At 43.5% G+C, this 16,456-nt stretch overlaps 2 protein-coding genes across 3 annotated transcripts; one reads left to right on the forward strand and one right to left on the reverse strand.

Moving 5' to 3' along the window:
- Positions 1-53: 53 nt before the first annotated feature.
- Positions 54-9,086, forward strand: fbxo31 (F-box protein 31). Of its 2 annotated transcripts, XM_062390006.1 has the most exons (10): positions 54-502; positions 3,005-3,076; positions 3,624-3,710; positions 4,104-4,180; positions 4,777-4,944; positions 5,082-5,156; positions 5,278-5,387; positions 5,559-5,712; positions 6,026-6,402; positions 7,207-9,086. In XM_062390006.1, the coding sequence occupies exons 1-10, from the start codon at positions 115-117 to the stop codon at positions 7,427-7,429; spliced, it is 1,731 nt and encodes a 576-aa protein (XP_062245990.1). In that variant the 5' UTR covers positions 54-114; the 3' UTR covers positions 7,430-9,086. The 2 variants fall into 2 exon arrangements, with proteins under 2 accessions (XP_062245990.1, XP_062245991.1); XM_062390007.1 differs by lacking the exon at positions 3,624-3,710.
- Positions 9,087-10,623: 1,537 nt separating this feature from the next.
- Positions 10,624-16,361, reverse strand: LOC133954879 (fatty acyl-CoA hydrolase precursor, medium chain-like). Its single transcript, XM_062389424.1, has 13 exons — positions 16,202-16,361; positions 15,179-15,371; positions 14,945-15,086; positions 14,574-14,707; positions 14,242-14,395; positions 13,940-14,044; positions 13,734-13,832; positions 13,490-13,633; positions 13,308-13,385; positions 13,069-13,216; positions 12,217-12,366; positions 12,074-12,146; positions 10,624-10,927 (listed from the first exon to the last, which is right to left on the reverse strand). Exons 1-13 carry the CDS (start codon positions 16,278-16,280, stop codon positions 10,741-10,743), a joined length of 1,686 nt encoding a protein of 561 aa, XP_062245408.1. The 5' UTR covers positions 16,281-16,361; the 3' UTR covers positions 10,624-10,740.
- Between the last annotated feature and the right edge of the window lie 95 nt (positions 16,362-16,456).

Here is a 16,456-nt window from a genome sequence, read left to right on the forward strand (position 1 = left end):
CGTCGCCGTGACGTCAGAGGAAACGCCACCGCTCATGCTCACGGGGGCAGGAGTAGACCAGGCTGCAGCTGACATGTCGTAGTGATGTAATGCTGCCCGCCTGGTGAACTACGGATGGCTGTGTGCGCCAGGCTCTGCGGAGTGGGCCAGTCGCGAAGGTGCCGGAGGCGACAGCGGCAGAACCAACAGGGTCAGGGGAGCGATTCCGACATGGACGAGGAAGAAGGGGAGCGGATCGTGGGCCAGCCGCAGGGAGACGTCTCCGGCGGCGCCACTGCAGGGCCGAGTGACGCCCGCGAATATGGCAGCGGCCGTGTCAACAGACTAGGCTCCAGCACCGGACCCCCGCACCCGCAGTCGCTGTCGGAACTCCCGCCGGAGCTGCTCGTGGAGATCTTCTCCCTGCTCCCCGGAACAGCGCTGCCGAGCGTGGCGCTCGTCTGCAAGGCGTTCAGACAGATCCTCAACATGGAGACCATCTGGAGGAGGCGCTGCATCGAAGGTAAATACAGCGATCGTGTGTAAACCCTTCACCGGCCCGTGCAGCTTCACAAAGTCACAGACTGTTACCACCTGTGTTCTAGGATTTGTTGTCAGGTTATCAGTTGTCAGCAGTTATGGTTCCACCGGACATGCCCCCCCCCCCCCCCCCGAAAGCTCTTCGGGGGGGCATCGATCAGTGCGGGAACCATGAGGGGAATTAACCCAGCCAGTGCTTTACACAAATGGAGCCAGGCCTCTCAATGTTGACTGGCCCGTGGTGATCAGTCAGGTTAAATGACAAGAGTGTTGATGCAGGGCCGGATTCGGCCTATTGGGACAGGCCTTGATTGTGATCAGCACCACCCCCCACCCCAGCATGACTCTAATGTTATTAAAGATTCACTTCCCCCTCCCGGCTCACTGGTCATGTTTTCAAAGAACCACATCAAGGAAACTGAGGCTGAGGTAATTAGTCAGTCGTAAGTTGTTTTTATCATCAAACCTTTGTACAGTGTCGGTACACAATCACACGTACAACCCTGTATGATATAATATAGTAGTGGCTATAAATGTCAGCTTAATCAAGTGAGACAAAGTTGTATGTTAAATATAAACCAAAGCCTCCCTGTTTATTGACACACCACATTGCCCTCAATGGACTCAAATATCCACTTTTGCATACAAGTTCCATATCATTTATTTAGGGGAGAAATAGCACAGTGTAACTGGCATCTGTCAAGAAATCCATTTTGCACCCATGGGCCACAGCATTAAAACTATTGATGGGTGTTGTGAACAACAGTGACCATCTAGTTGCAAGGGGTGGGATTATAGTAAGATTAAGATTCGTTTATTTATACCAAACACATGCACAACACACTAATGCAATGGTATGTAAATTTATCCTCCGCATTTAAACCATCTGGTGCAGGACACACAGAGCAGTGAGCAGCCATGTACAGCGCCCGGGGAGCAGATGTTGGGGGAGTAAGGTGCCTTGCTCAGGGGCACTAGACAGGGTAGGGCGACTCTTGGATTTTTGGACAGATCAATCCAGGTTCGTCTTTTGTTGTCTCTCCGTGGAGTCGAACCAGAGACGAACCAGAGACCTTTTCTGCCCATAGTCCAAGTTTCTACCACTAGACCACTAGACCACCACCTCTCCAGTAGGCAGCAAGTGAAGCTGATGTGTTGCAAGCAGGAAAAATGGACAGAGGATCTGAGCAGCTTTGACAAAGGCCAAGTTGGGAGAGCTGGACGACTGGGTCAGAGCATCTCCAGAGCCAGCAGGTCAGGTCTAAGGTTATTGCTGGATATGATTCCGCCACATGCTGACCCCCTGTGCAGTGCATTGCATTTGTTGCTGGTAAACCCTGTAGTCCTGCCATTCACCTGGATGTTACTTAAACACGTACCATCTACCTGAACATTGTCACAGACCACGTACACCCCACTTCATGGCATCGGTATTCCCTCTTGGCATTGGCATCTTTCAGAAGGACAATGTGACCTGCCTCACTGAAAGACTTGCTCAGGAGTGCCTTAAGGAACTCGTACGAATAGTTCAAGGTGCCGACTGCGCCTCGAAATAACCCAGATCTCAATCTGATCAAGCAGCCGTGAAGACTTGCTGGAATAACCGGTCTGATCAATAGAGGACTCACTTCTGAAATGCTGAAGTCCTGGTTCTGGATAACAGGGGGCTCCCGCAGTACTTGTGGAGTCAATGTGTCAGAGTTGCTTCAATGGCATGACAGGGACCTAAACAATGTTACTCAGATGGCTGTAATGTTTTTGCTGATCAGTGAACATAACCTCACTTCATTTATCAAATAAAAGCACACAACATTTTCTCACTCAAGCTTCATATAGTGGTGCCCTGAGGAATGCCGCCCTGCTGAACAGTTGAACGACAACCCGAATGCCACACACTTGGAGCAACATATTTTTATCACTGAGAGAAATAAACAAACACACAAACATGTTTTTACCGTTTACAAAACTCTTGGAAAACACTGTGAGCTAAAGCGCTGACTCTCAGCAAGCAGAACAACCTGTATCAGAGGTAAAGGGCCAGGACTCCCAGAAATGAGGGAAAGGAACACATCGTAGCTGTTCAAGTAGGATAACTGTGATTTCTCCTGCTTCTACTTATAAGCTATGACAAAAACAAACAATCAAGATGTGTGATCTAGTGCTGCAGGGTACGGAAACATTATCCTTTTATATCAGTGACAAATAATGAATAGCTGTTTAGCTCACTTGCGTTAAATAAATCCTGTGAATCTCCGAGTAGCAGACGTGATTGGATCTCATCTGCTGACTGGAGTTTAAGTTAATGTGTAACTCGAATGGTTAACATTGTGAATTCGATAAATATGGAGATCATTGACTTCCCTGTTTAAATAACTTTCCTTGCTGTGTAACGACGTCCATTACCGCTAATGCTATGGCCGCCTTGCATTGCCCTAATATGTTTTTAATGTGTCGTTAATTCCCCTCTTGTGTTTTCTCTCTGCAGAGTTTGATATGAAGGGGGATCTGAGGAAGGTGGAGGTGGGAGGAGTTTCTAGCAGGGAGCTCTATGCGAAACGTGAGTTGGATTTGAATACTATCAGCTCTCGTGCCTCCCATGAATTTAATCCAATTAATCAATTTCAGCATTTGCAGTATTTACATTATTACAGATCATTTATCATTATCACCTTTATTATTCATGCTCTCCCTTCTGTATTTGAACCATGTCTTCCTGTTGTGCAGCATGCTGTACTTTTAAAGGTGCTCGATGAATAGAGTCATTATTATTCTCTATTTTGTGTCTGCGGGGGTAGGTGTCCACATGGGTCTCCTACTGTTGACAGATGCATTCCTGGCAAAAGCTGTTGTTGGTGTTAATATGGGTTCTCTGTCCCACTTTAACTCAGACCTGATGCCACAAGTTATTTTAAAACACCTTTTTTGATAATGTATTCTCCCTCCATCTGTTCCTGTTTTGTAACACCAGCTGCCACGCCGGGCAGAGTGTCTCTCTGAATAGATCATTCTTTAATTTTATGACTGAACTCATTAGAGTGCTGCACTGGACTGAGCGCGCCTTGGTCCGCGGTTGCTCTACACGTGCCTGTGTTGTGCCCCGCCAGGTGTCGACCCTCGGGTGAAGTCTGGGCGCTTCATGAAGCTCCTGCCTGACTACGAGCACATGGACTATAGAGACGTGTACACACACTGTATGTACACTGACCTCAAACGTGGATGGCTGAAGCATGAGGAGTTATGTGTGTGTGTGAGTGTGTGTGTGTATTGATTTCACTTGCAAGCAAACGGTTGCCTCCGTGTAATGCACCCTGTGTGGACAGTAAACCTGGTAATAAACCTCCTCTGCAGTGTTTGTTTGAGGCCGGTTGACGCAAAGTGCTTCTCGTGTACTTTCCAAAACATGGCTGACAGGGACGTGGTCAGTTTGTCTCATTGAGTCCTTCCTGACAAACTTTAACAAAAAATCTCGTTCTGTGGATTTGAACTGCTCTTGTGTTTTTTAACCATGCACAATACAGTAGTGTGTGAGTGTGTCACTGCAGAAACTAACCGTTATAGTGTGATGTTGGGCTTTTGTGTTGCAGTGCTTTACCCTTACAGAAACATCTTGGGCATATGGCAGCCTGACATCGGCCCTTACGGCGGATTGCTCAACGTTGTGGTAAGTTGTGTAACTAAATACAGATTTGTTTTATTGCATTAAAGATGTTTCAATTCTTTAGAAAAAATGTCTTAAATAAAGAGACTAGTGTTACATATTTGTTGACTTGTGAACTAAAATGATCCAAAAACAAGAAAAATCCCCAGGTTTCATTTTACTTTCATAAACAATATATCACGAAGGAAACAACACTGATAGCCAGTTAGCCACTTCCTTCCACTTTTTGTATTGGTCACTCGCAAAGGATCATGGTTATTCACTGCCGTTTGTTGCGTGACATGAATACAACTTTGAAACTTTTTTACTTTACTGTGAACATGATTTGCAAGTCTGGTTGATTTGCATCTGCGGTGGTGGTGAAGACAACAACTCCCATGATCCCACACTGCGTCATGAGGCCAACAGACTAGGTCTTGTGTTATTGTTTAGAATGAGAGACCCTTAATAGCCGACTTACATGTTGTTTGTTTAAGATGAGGAACAATGTCTATAATTTTACATTAAAAAAAGAATATAAATGTTCGACTGCTTTTTTTTTTTGGCAGGAGACCTAAATCATTTCAGTGGCTGATAAATTAATAAAAAGTTATTTTCAGGTGGATGGGCTGTTCATCATTGGCTGGATGTATTTACCACCTCATGACCCTCGCGTGGAGGATCCCATGAGAAGACGGCCACTCTTCCGTGTCCACATGTTGGAGAGCAATAAGGCCACAGTGGAGTGTATGTACGGACACAAGGGTCCCCACAAAGGGGACATACAGGTGAGCGGTGTCGCAGCTCAACAAGCACCAAAGAAATCAGCTTGACGGGATAAATGTTTGTCCCGTAATTTGGGATCAGCAACATAAAAATAAGTAGGCCATCCTCCAATGTGTGTGTCATATTCTGTTTTTTTCAGACTGGCAAGAAGGATGAATTTTCAACGAAATGTAACCAGACGGATCATCACCGCATGCCAGGAGGCAGACAGGAGGTGGGTCCAGCCAGGGATCTGTGACTCCCTGAGATAACCTTTGTGTAACTCTTCATTCATGAATTTCAGAAAGGAAATCAAGCGTTTGTGCATGAACCTTTTTGTGTGTGTGTGTGTGTAGGAGTTCAGAACATGGCTGGAGGAAGAATGGGGCCGGACGTTGGAAGAAATCTTCCATGAACACATGCAGGAGCTCATCCTGATGAAGTTCATTTACACGAGTCAATACGAGTGAGAGAGTTTTCCTTACATCACACTCCCTCTGTTTGTTGGCTCTTGTGGGTTTGACATTAATTACGAGAGAAGCATCATACATGTAGAGGTCGTTCAGAATTCTCTTGTGGACGAATGTATAACCCGACCGGGTAGACTGACTGCCATTCACATTCTCTCTCCCGACAGTAACTGCCTGACGTACCGGAGGATCTACCTTCCTCCTAGAATGCCCTCCGACCTGCTGCAGCCAGGCCTTTTCAAAGGGACCTACGGCAGTCACGGCTTGGAGATCGTCATGCTCAGCTTCCATGGGACGTCTGCAAGAGCCACCAAACTCACTGTAAGTTGGTTAATAATCGTGATCTGCTTTCTCAAAGATAATCTCCTCTTATGGTGAAGTAACCAATAGAATAGGAATTGAAAACATGATAACCCTGCTGTGTTGGATAATCACAGGTTACCCGTTAATCATTTAAAATCCTGTTAATGTGGTAATTGTCTTCCTCTTGCTACTAATCAGCCTAAATTTTGATTTATGATTGTTATGCCTTTTGAAGTGAATGTTTTCACATACTTAAACCAGTGGATAACAACATGGATCCACCACAGTCCTCTGCTAGTGGTGGAAACTGTAATTACACTCCTTCCTGCAGGGAGACCCCAACGTTCCTGCAGGGCAGCTCACGTTAGACGTGGACCTGAGCCGGCCCGTTGTCCTCCCAGACCTGGAACACCAGCGCAGAATAGAGGAACTGTCTCAGCTCGTACTGGGGGTACACGCGGAGGTGCAGAGGGAAACGGAACAGAGGGCCAAGGTTGTCTCTCCCACGGTCAGCGGTGCAGCAGCAGAGGAGGCCTGTGGCGGTGCCGGCGTGGCGGAAGGGTTGGAGGTCGACCATGGTGCCAGTTCAGACGGCTGCCAGCCCGACCCCAGCAGCAGCAGCACCAGTCCTCTAGAGACTCAGCCGTTTGTCCTGCCCCTGGGGGTTATGGCTCGCAACGAGGTGTACCCCCGCACCTGCAGGAAATGGTAAGGACAAGAACACAGTGTTAAATCCTCAGGTGACTGGTTGTACTGGCTCAGACCCAGTGCACCCGTTGATCCTGAGCTGTTGTATATTGCCTCACCGTTGAAAGTTCATTGCCAACGGGTTGAAGTCATATCTTTTGAATGTATGTCAGTTTGTGTGAACGATGTTGGCTTAACTGCTGTTATGAGAGCTGTTGTCTGGAACTCCAATTTGTTTTTACATTAAGACAATGATAACTAATTTACAAAAAGAAACATAAATGTTGACCCTCACACTTAATTTAATTGGGTGGATTGCAAAATGGTGCAGAGCTCCCGCTGTGGTTAACTGTGACCAATCACAGGTATGACTTTGAATGGAATGATAAAAAACTGGTTTTCTATTCACGCCCACACACAAACACACATAAGCACTAACACACATAAGCACTAACACACAAACCGCTTCTGTATACAGCGCTCATTCTATCATACACCGCCGACGCAGCTGTTGGGAAATTTGGGCGTCCAGCATGCAGACTGGAAGGGGATCAAACCACTGACCTGCTTTGTAGTTGATGACCCGCTGTAAATAGTAGATAACACTCATAGATGAACAAAACCAGTTGTTTGGCTGTGACAGATTATTTATTACAAGCATCCTTCAAGAAAACTTCATCATTGTATTTTGTTGTATGCTATACTATAATTATTAATAGTATCACCCACTCACTGAAGGAAACACTTCTGTTAGGATTGATAAATAGAAATTAGTTATTATAAGTTAAGGCAAAGTATTGATGAATTGATGTTCCTCCATTTCAGCTTCTATGGGACAGGCCTGATCGCGGGGCACGGCTTTACGAGCCCCGAGCGCACCCCGGGGCTCTTTGTGCTCTTTGATGAGGACCGCTTTGGTTTCATCTGGCTGGAGCTGAAGTCTTTCAGTCTGTACAGTCGCCTCAAGGACCAACTGGCCCACGCTCACGCTCCGGACATGGAGCGATTTGATGCCATGCTGCACAGCATGCAGTCCTGGACATCCTGATGCACCAAGCTTTAGTCTCCTCCCACAACACAATGCGTTAACAAGTGTTGCACACCAATCACCTCTGCTGACACTATTACTATCACGTTAGCTCATGCTCTTAACTCTCCAGGATATCGTCCGGTTTCACGAAATGGTATTTTACTGTCTACTGAAGCTAGTTATGTCACCCTGACCAAGCACACCGCGCTCTCCTGTTCCCATACGAGAACTTTGAAAGGTCTCTCAAGGCGACATCGACACCTCACTTTTGCGTGACCTTAATCTTACGGTGCAGCATGAAAACAGGTCACAGGTCTTTAATTTATTTATTTATTCCCATGCAGGAGAAAAAGTATTTCTCAACCACTTATTATGGATTGAACTGTACGTGCCTCTGATTCTAAAAACCATGTCTGTACCTAGTAGTGCTTGAAGAGGATAAAGGTGTCCATTGTATTCTTATATATAATCTTAATATTATAAGACTATATATATATATATATATTTAGTCTTTTAGTACTTTCCGTGCCCATCATATTGACCTGCATGCTGCATTTTTCTTTTTTGGATCTAATCATACCACACTCATAAACATTACCTGAACATGATGTTTTCGTTCATGGAGCAGCATGCCTTGCTTTTTTTGTTTTTGTTTTTATTATTGCGTTCAAGACATCTGAATTTAGAAAAGACTGCATCTCAGGTGTTTTTGCCACAAGTCAGTTCAAATCGTGTATTAAAATGTGTTAAGTTGCCTTCTTTATCTTCATTTGTCCAGTAGGAATACTGACTGACTTTTACAACTAGGTAATTTTCCAACCATTGACAGTTGGGACTTGCTGTCTTATCGAACACTGTAGCTTCAGCAGTCGTTTTGGACAGGATGATATGTTTCTCGTCCTTTGTACTCTAACCATATCTTTTTCAGCGATATGCTCCGGCTCACGTTCCCACATCGCATACAGTTTATATGTCACCACACCTGACAAGATATTATGTAGGTCTGAAAACTGAACTGCAATACAACAATATAATGTATTAACATACTGTGAATTGAATTATAGTTTCTAAACTATACAGTTTACGTGCTTATATAATCGTGGTCTGAAACAGAAACGTATTTAAGTTGTGGTTTATTTTAAATGGCTGACATGTTGTTTGCCTGGCTTTGTGCCTGCAGAGATATTCTCTCCTCTCTTCCAACGTATTTCAAACTTGAGACCAAGCTTGCTGAACATTACCCAGACCAACGGCTCAAAGTGCATCTCAAAGTATCATGTGTCTGTGTGTCTCACTACGGCCTGATGCTAATGCCCGGTAGCTTTCTTACTCCAAGTGCACTTTTCGGGGCAAAAGAGTGAATCATTAAAACACTGGCCAACACTTTTATATCAGAGTGCAACGTTACTAAATTTGCCGGGAAAAAAATTGCATTATGATTTCCTCTCAACTGAAGTACTTATTTTGAATCCAGCTCCATGTCTGTACGCCCTCTGCACCCAGCTACTTGAGTGATTTTCCTTTAAAAAGTGTTGCTTTGTACTATTTTAAATGCCATTTGCCTGATTTAGTGAAAAACAAACATAAGATTGACGTATTAAACTGCTCACATCCGACTTCAGGGAGCTTTACAGCTTAAGCACTCTTCTCAATAATAAAACAAAGAAACTGAAAAGAGCCCTGTCATCTGTGTTTCTATAGTTTGTACTGTATGTGTAACATTTCTGTAAAAATCTATTATCCCCTACTGTGTTTGTATAAGTGCCACTGTTTTGATACTGTATCTCATAGTCCTCTGTGTGGATTTTGCAAGTGCTACCCGTGTCTTTGTGTGTTTCCTCTGGCTTCCCCCAACAGCCCAAAGACCAGCAGGTTGGGGTTAGGGTATGTTCGCCCAGCGATACTCTGGTGACCTCTTCAGTCCAATGTCGGCTGGGATGGGCTCCAACCCCCTAAATCCTTTAAGGATCAGGATAAGCACAGTGTTGTGCAAGTTCACACCTCTCATGAACTAGTTCAAAGTTCAGTTCATACAAGTAAACATGAATAGTTCACGTTCATAGTTCACCATTTAAATTCTGAACTAGTTCATAGTTCAGTTCATTTCATAGTTTTTAGGTGGAAACTGAGAATGAAAGACTTAACTTGTTAAAGAAAACCTTATCCATCACTACCCCTTGCCTTTACTGTCGGAATGTTTTTCAGACAGTGTTTGTCTATACGCGAAGACGCTACAATAACGTGTTCACCGTTCAAATTCATTATTTGGCATTGAGTTGCGTTCAGTTCATCGTTCTCATAAAGGTGGACGCGTTCAATGAGCACGTTCTTTTGCGTTCGTTCATGCACAACACTGGATAAGCAGTATAGATAACGTATGAATGCATGTCAAAGAAGCCTACAATACACAAGCCCTCTGCTATATGAAAACCACCCAAAATGTTGTTTTCATTTGTGATATATTGCAGAAGCTCTGTGTTAATCTTGGTGGTAAGAGTGTGTGTCATAAGTACAAACAGTTTTAAACAAGTTCATGTTGACATTACATTTCATTTAGCTAACGCTTTTATCCAAAGCGACTTACGATAAGTGCATTCAACCCCGAGGTTACAAACCCATAACAACAAGAATCAAGAAAGTACAATTTCTTCAAAAGTAAAGCAAAACTACAAAGTGGTTTCAGCTATAAGTAAGTGCCATTTAATTTCTACTAAATTGTTAGTTTAAAAAGTTGTTAGTATTTATTTTTTTTACTCGTGGTATAATCGGAAAAGAAACGTTCTTAGTTTTCGGCGGAAGATGTGTAAACTTTCTGATGTCCCGTCGTCGATTGGCAGCTCATTCCACCATTTAGGAGCAGGCACTGCAAACAGTCGTGATGAGTTTGATGAGTGTTTACCTTGCAGTGAGGGAGCAAGGAGCCGATTGGCTGAAGCAGAGCGGAGTGAACGGACTGGGGTGTAACGTTTAACATAGGTAGATCACCAACACATCACACATCGTATTCCTTGAAGATATTTGCCTTCGTTTTAAACTGATAATCAATATAAGCAGGATAAATATATATTCACACATCTTCAACTTGTTATACCTGACAGGCAAACATTTTGAAGGCTAATAGATTGATTGAATTTCAGAACTTTGTGGGCACATTTCATTTAATAATAAACAATGTATGATACATCCTAAAGGCTACAATAAGTACACAAGGGTTTTTCAGTTGTTTAGAATTTTTATTTCTAACCAAATGTCTCATAGTATATCTAACATACTTGTTTGTGGTTGCTGATTAAAAAGTGGATGGAATGGAGATAGGGGAGCGGGTTCTTCTACAGCTCGCCGCGCTCCATCTGCTCTGCGTATCGTCGGAGCTTCTCTGGGAGCGTCTGAGTCATGAAGGCAAACCGCTCCTTCTTCAGCTGCCGAGCAGGTGTCTGCTCCTTCAGTGCAATCGACAGGTATTCTTCTTCTGCTCCATACTTAGGCCAGTGGACAAGGCCGTCCCCATTAGGAGAACTACACAAGAGTGCACACACAAACACACAGGTTATAGATACATTTGTCTTACCTCCATGTATATATAATTGGGCCAACGTGTGTAGCCAAAATCCTGCAACCACATGTTTCCTTTGTTCTGAAGACGAAGAAGAGGTTCCTCAGTCTCAGGTGCTTCCTCTTCACGCCTAGGTGTTAAACCTTCCCCTGGACACACCTTTCCACCATGGCCATTGTGTGCCTCATGACGTCACCAGATCGATAAAAGCCCAGTTCTCCCTGACTTCTCTCTCTTCTCTACTCCTGGAGGGCTACCTCTCCCTAACCAAGCCCTTTCGACCTCCGAGCAGGGATGCCTGGGGCAGACTGCTAGAGCCTTCCAAGAGGTAGTGATGAGAGAGCCTGCCTCAGAACTTCAGAACAGAACAGGAACCACAACCAACAATTCAACTTCACTAGACTTCAAGCAGCATCTCAAACAGGACCCAATCTCATGATCTGGTGACACAACTGGGCTCATTACACTAGGCTGCGCACAGGACTGTTAAATTCTATTTTTCTAACCCTAACCCTAACCCCATCTACTTTCTCTGACCTGGCACCAATACCTCACTCACTCATCTCCCCCGAAACTTAAGACATCCAAGTGATCTCAGCTACATGATCCCCACACTCCAGGCGGTCTTCATAGTGGCCAGCTGCCATTTTGAAAGCACATGTACTCATACAGACATCTGCACATCTGTATATAGTAATTACACTTTCAGTTAGTTTGTGTGTTTATACTTTTATTTTATGTTAATCAATGTTTTTTCTTCAACACACGTATCTTCATTAATGTTGCATAAGTGTGCTTACATTTTGCTAACGACTGACTTGATAATTTGGGTTTAAGTTATTCATTTAATTATCAATCAGAGTTCAATATTTGTTGTTAGTACTTTCATGATACTTAATCAATAAATTGGCTATCTTTTCACTTCTTAAAAAGGGTGGTGCGCCGAGGTAGCTTTACTGTCAATTAAAGTTCATATTTAATATTCATATTGAATATATTTTTTCTGATAATCAAATTTATGGAATTCCCAAAGGCACACCATTTAATGGTGCCACGCTTAAGGTACAATAATCACAACATATATGTATATGATTCGAGGTCATACATACCCTGTATGAGCAAAGTTGCCCCAGTAGCTCATCATGATTCTGCTTAACTCTTCCTCCTCTTCTGAGCATTTATCTGAAACAATGATAATATGGTAAACAAATCTGGTGGTCTATTGAGCCAGTAGGTTTTACATTGAGCTTACCAAATAATGTGACATGGGTGGTTGTGAAACAGAATCCTAATGCTGTGAAGATTTCATCTCCATGGTCACACCCAACAAAGCTCGGCCTTTTTGCCTTGAGGGCAATGGGAGCATGCTGGTACTCATACAGGTAAACAGGGGCGCCTGCATCTGGTGGCAGATAAATGGTTGGGATACAGTAGATCTTGTTTATGAACATGTGGGATGATAAATATTAATTTATGCTTCTTTAATTTGCGACAGGAAGGAAAATAATCAGACACTTGGTGATGAAAATAAAGTATTTAGTTTAGGTTATGTTATTTTATAAGATCAACATCTGTATCCAGTGTTAAATTGAGGCATGTGGAGCATCTTGTTAAGTTATACTTATAATATAGAAATACTCCATCTTTTGGCTCATCAGCACCACATTATCATAAAAATCGGGCTTTGAAAAGATTGTGCAATAAAATGTGTCAATTCTGAAAAAAAGAACAACTTAGTCTTGGGAGGAAATTGCATCTTTTGTTGAGGAGGAAATAATTTCTTTGTTACTCAAGCACTGGCTCTATGATAGCTGTTTTTCTTGTAAATTTATAACTTTCTTATTGTAATATTCCAAATTTAACCTTGTAATATCACAACCTTATTTGTGTAATATAATGGCTGTTTCTCATTAGATTCCAACTTAATTCTCATAATATTATGAATTTATTCTCGTAAACTGAGTTTCTGTAATATATATACTTATTAATCTCGAAATATTACGACTTCATTCTTGAAATATCCAATTTGTTTTCTACACTATAGCCCCAATACTCACATTATGTCATATTAAATACGTTTTCATTAGCATGTATAGAAAAGTACCTCTGTGGGCCATAGCAGTCTTGATAGCTGGAATGGTAAATAAAACATCTCCCAGCAACTCAGTGAATCCATTTCTGTTTTTCTCTCGATCTTCACCAGTTCCAATGTATTCCTCTAAAATGGAATCTCTGATGATTGCAGATTTGGGCTTGAGAAAAAACAATGAACAGGTTTGTTTAATAAACTTGAGCAAGATAAAAACACAGTGATGACGTAATGTTTGGCTGTGTTTGTCTTACATCACTGTAAAACAGGGAGACTATGTTGACCACAAGCTCCCGATCTAATCCCTCAGTCCAGGTTGGAGGAGCTATAAACTGAGGGAAGAGGCAGCTGCAGTTAAGGTTCCAGACACGCACAGCAGCAAAACAAGTGAACACCAGCCACATACTTCAGGAACAATCATGCACTTAGCACTTACACTTGGAAGTAACCAGCCGCCTTCATCATTATTAACACCGGTCATTAACGGCACAGTGGGAAATGCCTTTTCCAGGAAAATCTCATTCACAGTTTTAGTGAGAAAGTGTCCATCAATGGTTATACCAATTCTCAAGGTTTCCATCTGGAGATTAACAAAAAAGTTATTAATTCACAGGAATCTTACAGAGGATGTAGGCACACGGTCAATTAATCACATCGGCTGTGCATATAATATATCTCACCTTTGCAATAGTCAGCACAGAATCGAAGTCGAGGTTTTTCAAGCAGTGGCTGATCTTCTCTGTGCTTTCGAGGCTACAGCCAGATATATTTGCTACCATCTGAGGAAAGACACAGGAGGAATCCATCTCAGCCAGTCAGAAATCCAATTATATTCTTATGTGCTGATCAATGTTTGCACAATTAAGTATACAGATAGATACTTCACCTGTGCCACTGGAAGAGGATCACTCATCAAGAGTGCATCCATTGCACCAGTGCCGCTCTCAGCGATGCCACGGTGGAGCAAGCCTTCGGCCATTGGTGAGAGGAGCTGTTGGTAAAAGCATCAGAAGAAGTGACAGCTGTGACTCTGCAGTGATAAATGAACGAGAACCTGTGACAAACTTAAATTGAAAAAAAAATAACAACTCAAAAGGCGTTTACTCTGTCCAGTTTGTGCTACTTTAAAAAGAAACAAAACGTGCACAGTGTGGCTTTGAGGTTCCACCTCTGCAGATCTATCCTTACCAGGAGGGAAACGCTCACTCCACCAGCAGACTCCCCAACTATCGTTACTGAATCTGGGTCTCCGCCAAAGTTGTGAATGTGCTTCTGGGTCCATCTCAGAGCTTCAACCTGGTCCAACATGCCAAAGTTCCCGGATATGTGCTCATCTCCAGTGCTGCACAGAACCGTATACTGTAGTTATAGTGTACCAGGCTACGTTCGCAGAAGCTGGTTAAGTGAGCAGGTTTTCACACTTTGTTCACATGGGGCACAGGTCGGGACCAAAGCAGAAGAATGCAATCCTTGTATTTTCATTGTAACTGTGCATAGAAGGTCCATTCTTTTTTTTTTACCTGATGTAGCCCAGGAATCCCAAGCGGTACTGGATCAAAACTACGACCACATCCTGGTAAGCAGCCAGGGCGGAGCCATCGTAAATTGAGGCTGATCCCATAGTAAAGCCTCCGCCATGGATCCAGACCATAACCTGTTAAAATACGGATATTGAATTATGAATTGCTTAAAAGTAATCCAACCAAGTAATCAGACTTTTCCAGAGATAAACCTTAGTGATGGATTTTGTTTACAGTACATCGACTCAGCTATTACCACCACAAACCCTCTGGACATCTTGGTCAGTGTCTTCTAAGTGTATGGCTTTGCTTTTTCCTACTGAGAATTATTTTTTTCATTTTTGCACACACATGCAACAAGGACCTCTTACCGGGAGCTTGGCATCTGGAGCTCTGTTTGCAGGGGTGTAGATGTTGAGGTAGAGGCAGTCTTCTGAAATGTCTGGGACATTTGCCACCCCCATGTCGACTCTAGCCAGCAGATCTATAAGCATCTGTTTATTCTGAACACACCTGAAAGAGAGAAGTATTTTCATCAACGAGTATTGGAAGCAATTCCCTATGGGGGGGGGACATGCAACAGCTAGAGCACATGGATGCCTTACATGGGCGGCTGCTTGGTAGCCTCTCTCGTTCCCTCCCATGCCTCTGCAGGCTGGGGTGCAGCCAGTCTCAGAGCAGGGCCTACGGGTGGCTTGGCAAACGGGACAGCCAGGAAGGCGTGGACCCCCAGCTCCTTCCCCTTCACACTCACATACTCACCTCTCAGGCTCCCGAGCTCCGTGTGAACTTCAGGTGCTGTCAGAATATAGTAGAGAATCCATGTGACAGTTCACAAGGACAAAATCATGTTTTAGTAGTTTAGTAAGTTTAGTAATGTTTAGTAATGTTAAGTAATGTAACAAATATAAGGTCTCCAAACATTCAGGTTCTTTACGAGGAGGTTGTATCATATTACACATTCCTGGTCATTTACTACCTGTGGGTGAGTGGGGGACATACCCTCAGTCCAAGCCCTGTGTTGTTCATTTTATGTGAGCATGAAGTCAATATAACAAAGGGTTATCTTAAATGGAGGAGAAGTGAGCGTGTGACATGATGTTGATCTTTGAACGCACAGTATCACCAGTGGGTCTAAGGTGTAGAATGTGACCTGATAAGTCCTATGACGGACAAAGTCAAACTGGACCGAGCAACAGTTATTCAGAGTAACAGTGTAATCAGATCAGAGAACTGAGTTTTCTCATAAAAACAGCCTGCAGCATCAAAGTGACAAACAAGGATAGACAATAATCATCATCCTCAAAGTCTGCTTGTGTTTTGGTTCTAATCTCTAGACCTAAGTTGAATTTCTGTCAGAGGATGTTTCAACATATTACCCAAGTCTTGTAACGATACACTCTTTACCATATATTGGATTAACCTGAAGCAGGTTCTTTCTAAATGGTTAAAACCGCCAATTTGCATGGGATGTTGGGTTCACCTTTGAACACAGAGGCTGTCCCCAAATGTAGGTGTAAGGTGAGGTCTGAGTTCAGCGAGGTTCTAACTGAGCACAAGTTCTACAGGTTGACAAAGCTGCAGGCAGCTCCCTGGTTCTCCCAGTTAGTTTCTGGTGGTGTACTCACCTTGTGGGTCAGCAGCAGCAGCACAGACACTCAGCACTGACAGGAGACCGAGGACATTTTGCATTGCACGGGACTCCATGGTCTCTGTCCTGCTTTCGGGTTCAGCACACAGGAAGCACCGTCTGCCAAGTTCCCTTTTTACAGCTCGGCGTCAAGCCGCGGGGACGGATTCTCTCACGCACGGGAGCGCGCCTGACGTAAAGGGGAGTTTGGAATGACGGGACAGCGCCTCGATTTCCCCCAATGTAGAAGAAG

Source organism: Platichthys flesus, chromosome 6 (genome assembly GCF_949316205.1).
Source record: "Platichthys flesus chromosome 6, fPlaFle2.1, whole genome shotgun sequence".
Taxonomy (NCBI): Eukaryota; Metazoa; Chordata; class Actinopteri; order Pleuronectiformes; family Pleuronectidae; genus Platichthys; species Platichthys flesus.

Bases quoted from the DNA above. Each gene is read 5' to 3' on its own strand.
- fbxo31 (XM_062390006.1), top strand. From the start codon at position 115: ATGGCTGTGTGCGCCAGGCTCTGCGGAGTGGGCCAGTCGCGAAGGTGC. The intron at 503-3,004 runs GTAAATACAGCG...TTCTCTCTGCAG, and splicing joins GAGGAGGCGCTGCATCGAAG to AGTTTGATATGAAGGGGGAT. The intron at 6,403-7,206 runs GTAAGGACAAGA...CCTCCATTTCAG, and splicing joins CCCCGCACCTGCAGGAAATG to CTTCTATGGGACAGGCCTGA.
- LOC133954879 (XM_062389424.1), bottom strand. From the start codon at position 16,280: ATGGAGTCCCGTGCAATGCAAAATGTCCTCGGTCTCCTGTCAGTGCTG. The intron at 14,708-14,944 runs GTAAGAGGTCCT...GTATTTTAACAG, and splicing joins CTCCAGATGCCAAGCTCCCG to GTTATGGTCTGGATCCATGG. The intron at 12,367-13,068 runs GTACTTTTCTAT...ATCTGCCACCAG, and splicing joins GACTGCTATGGCCCACAGAG to ATGCAGGCGCCCCTGTTTAC.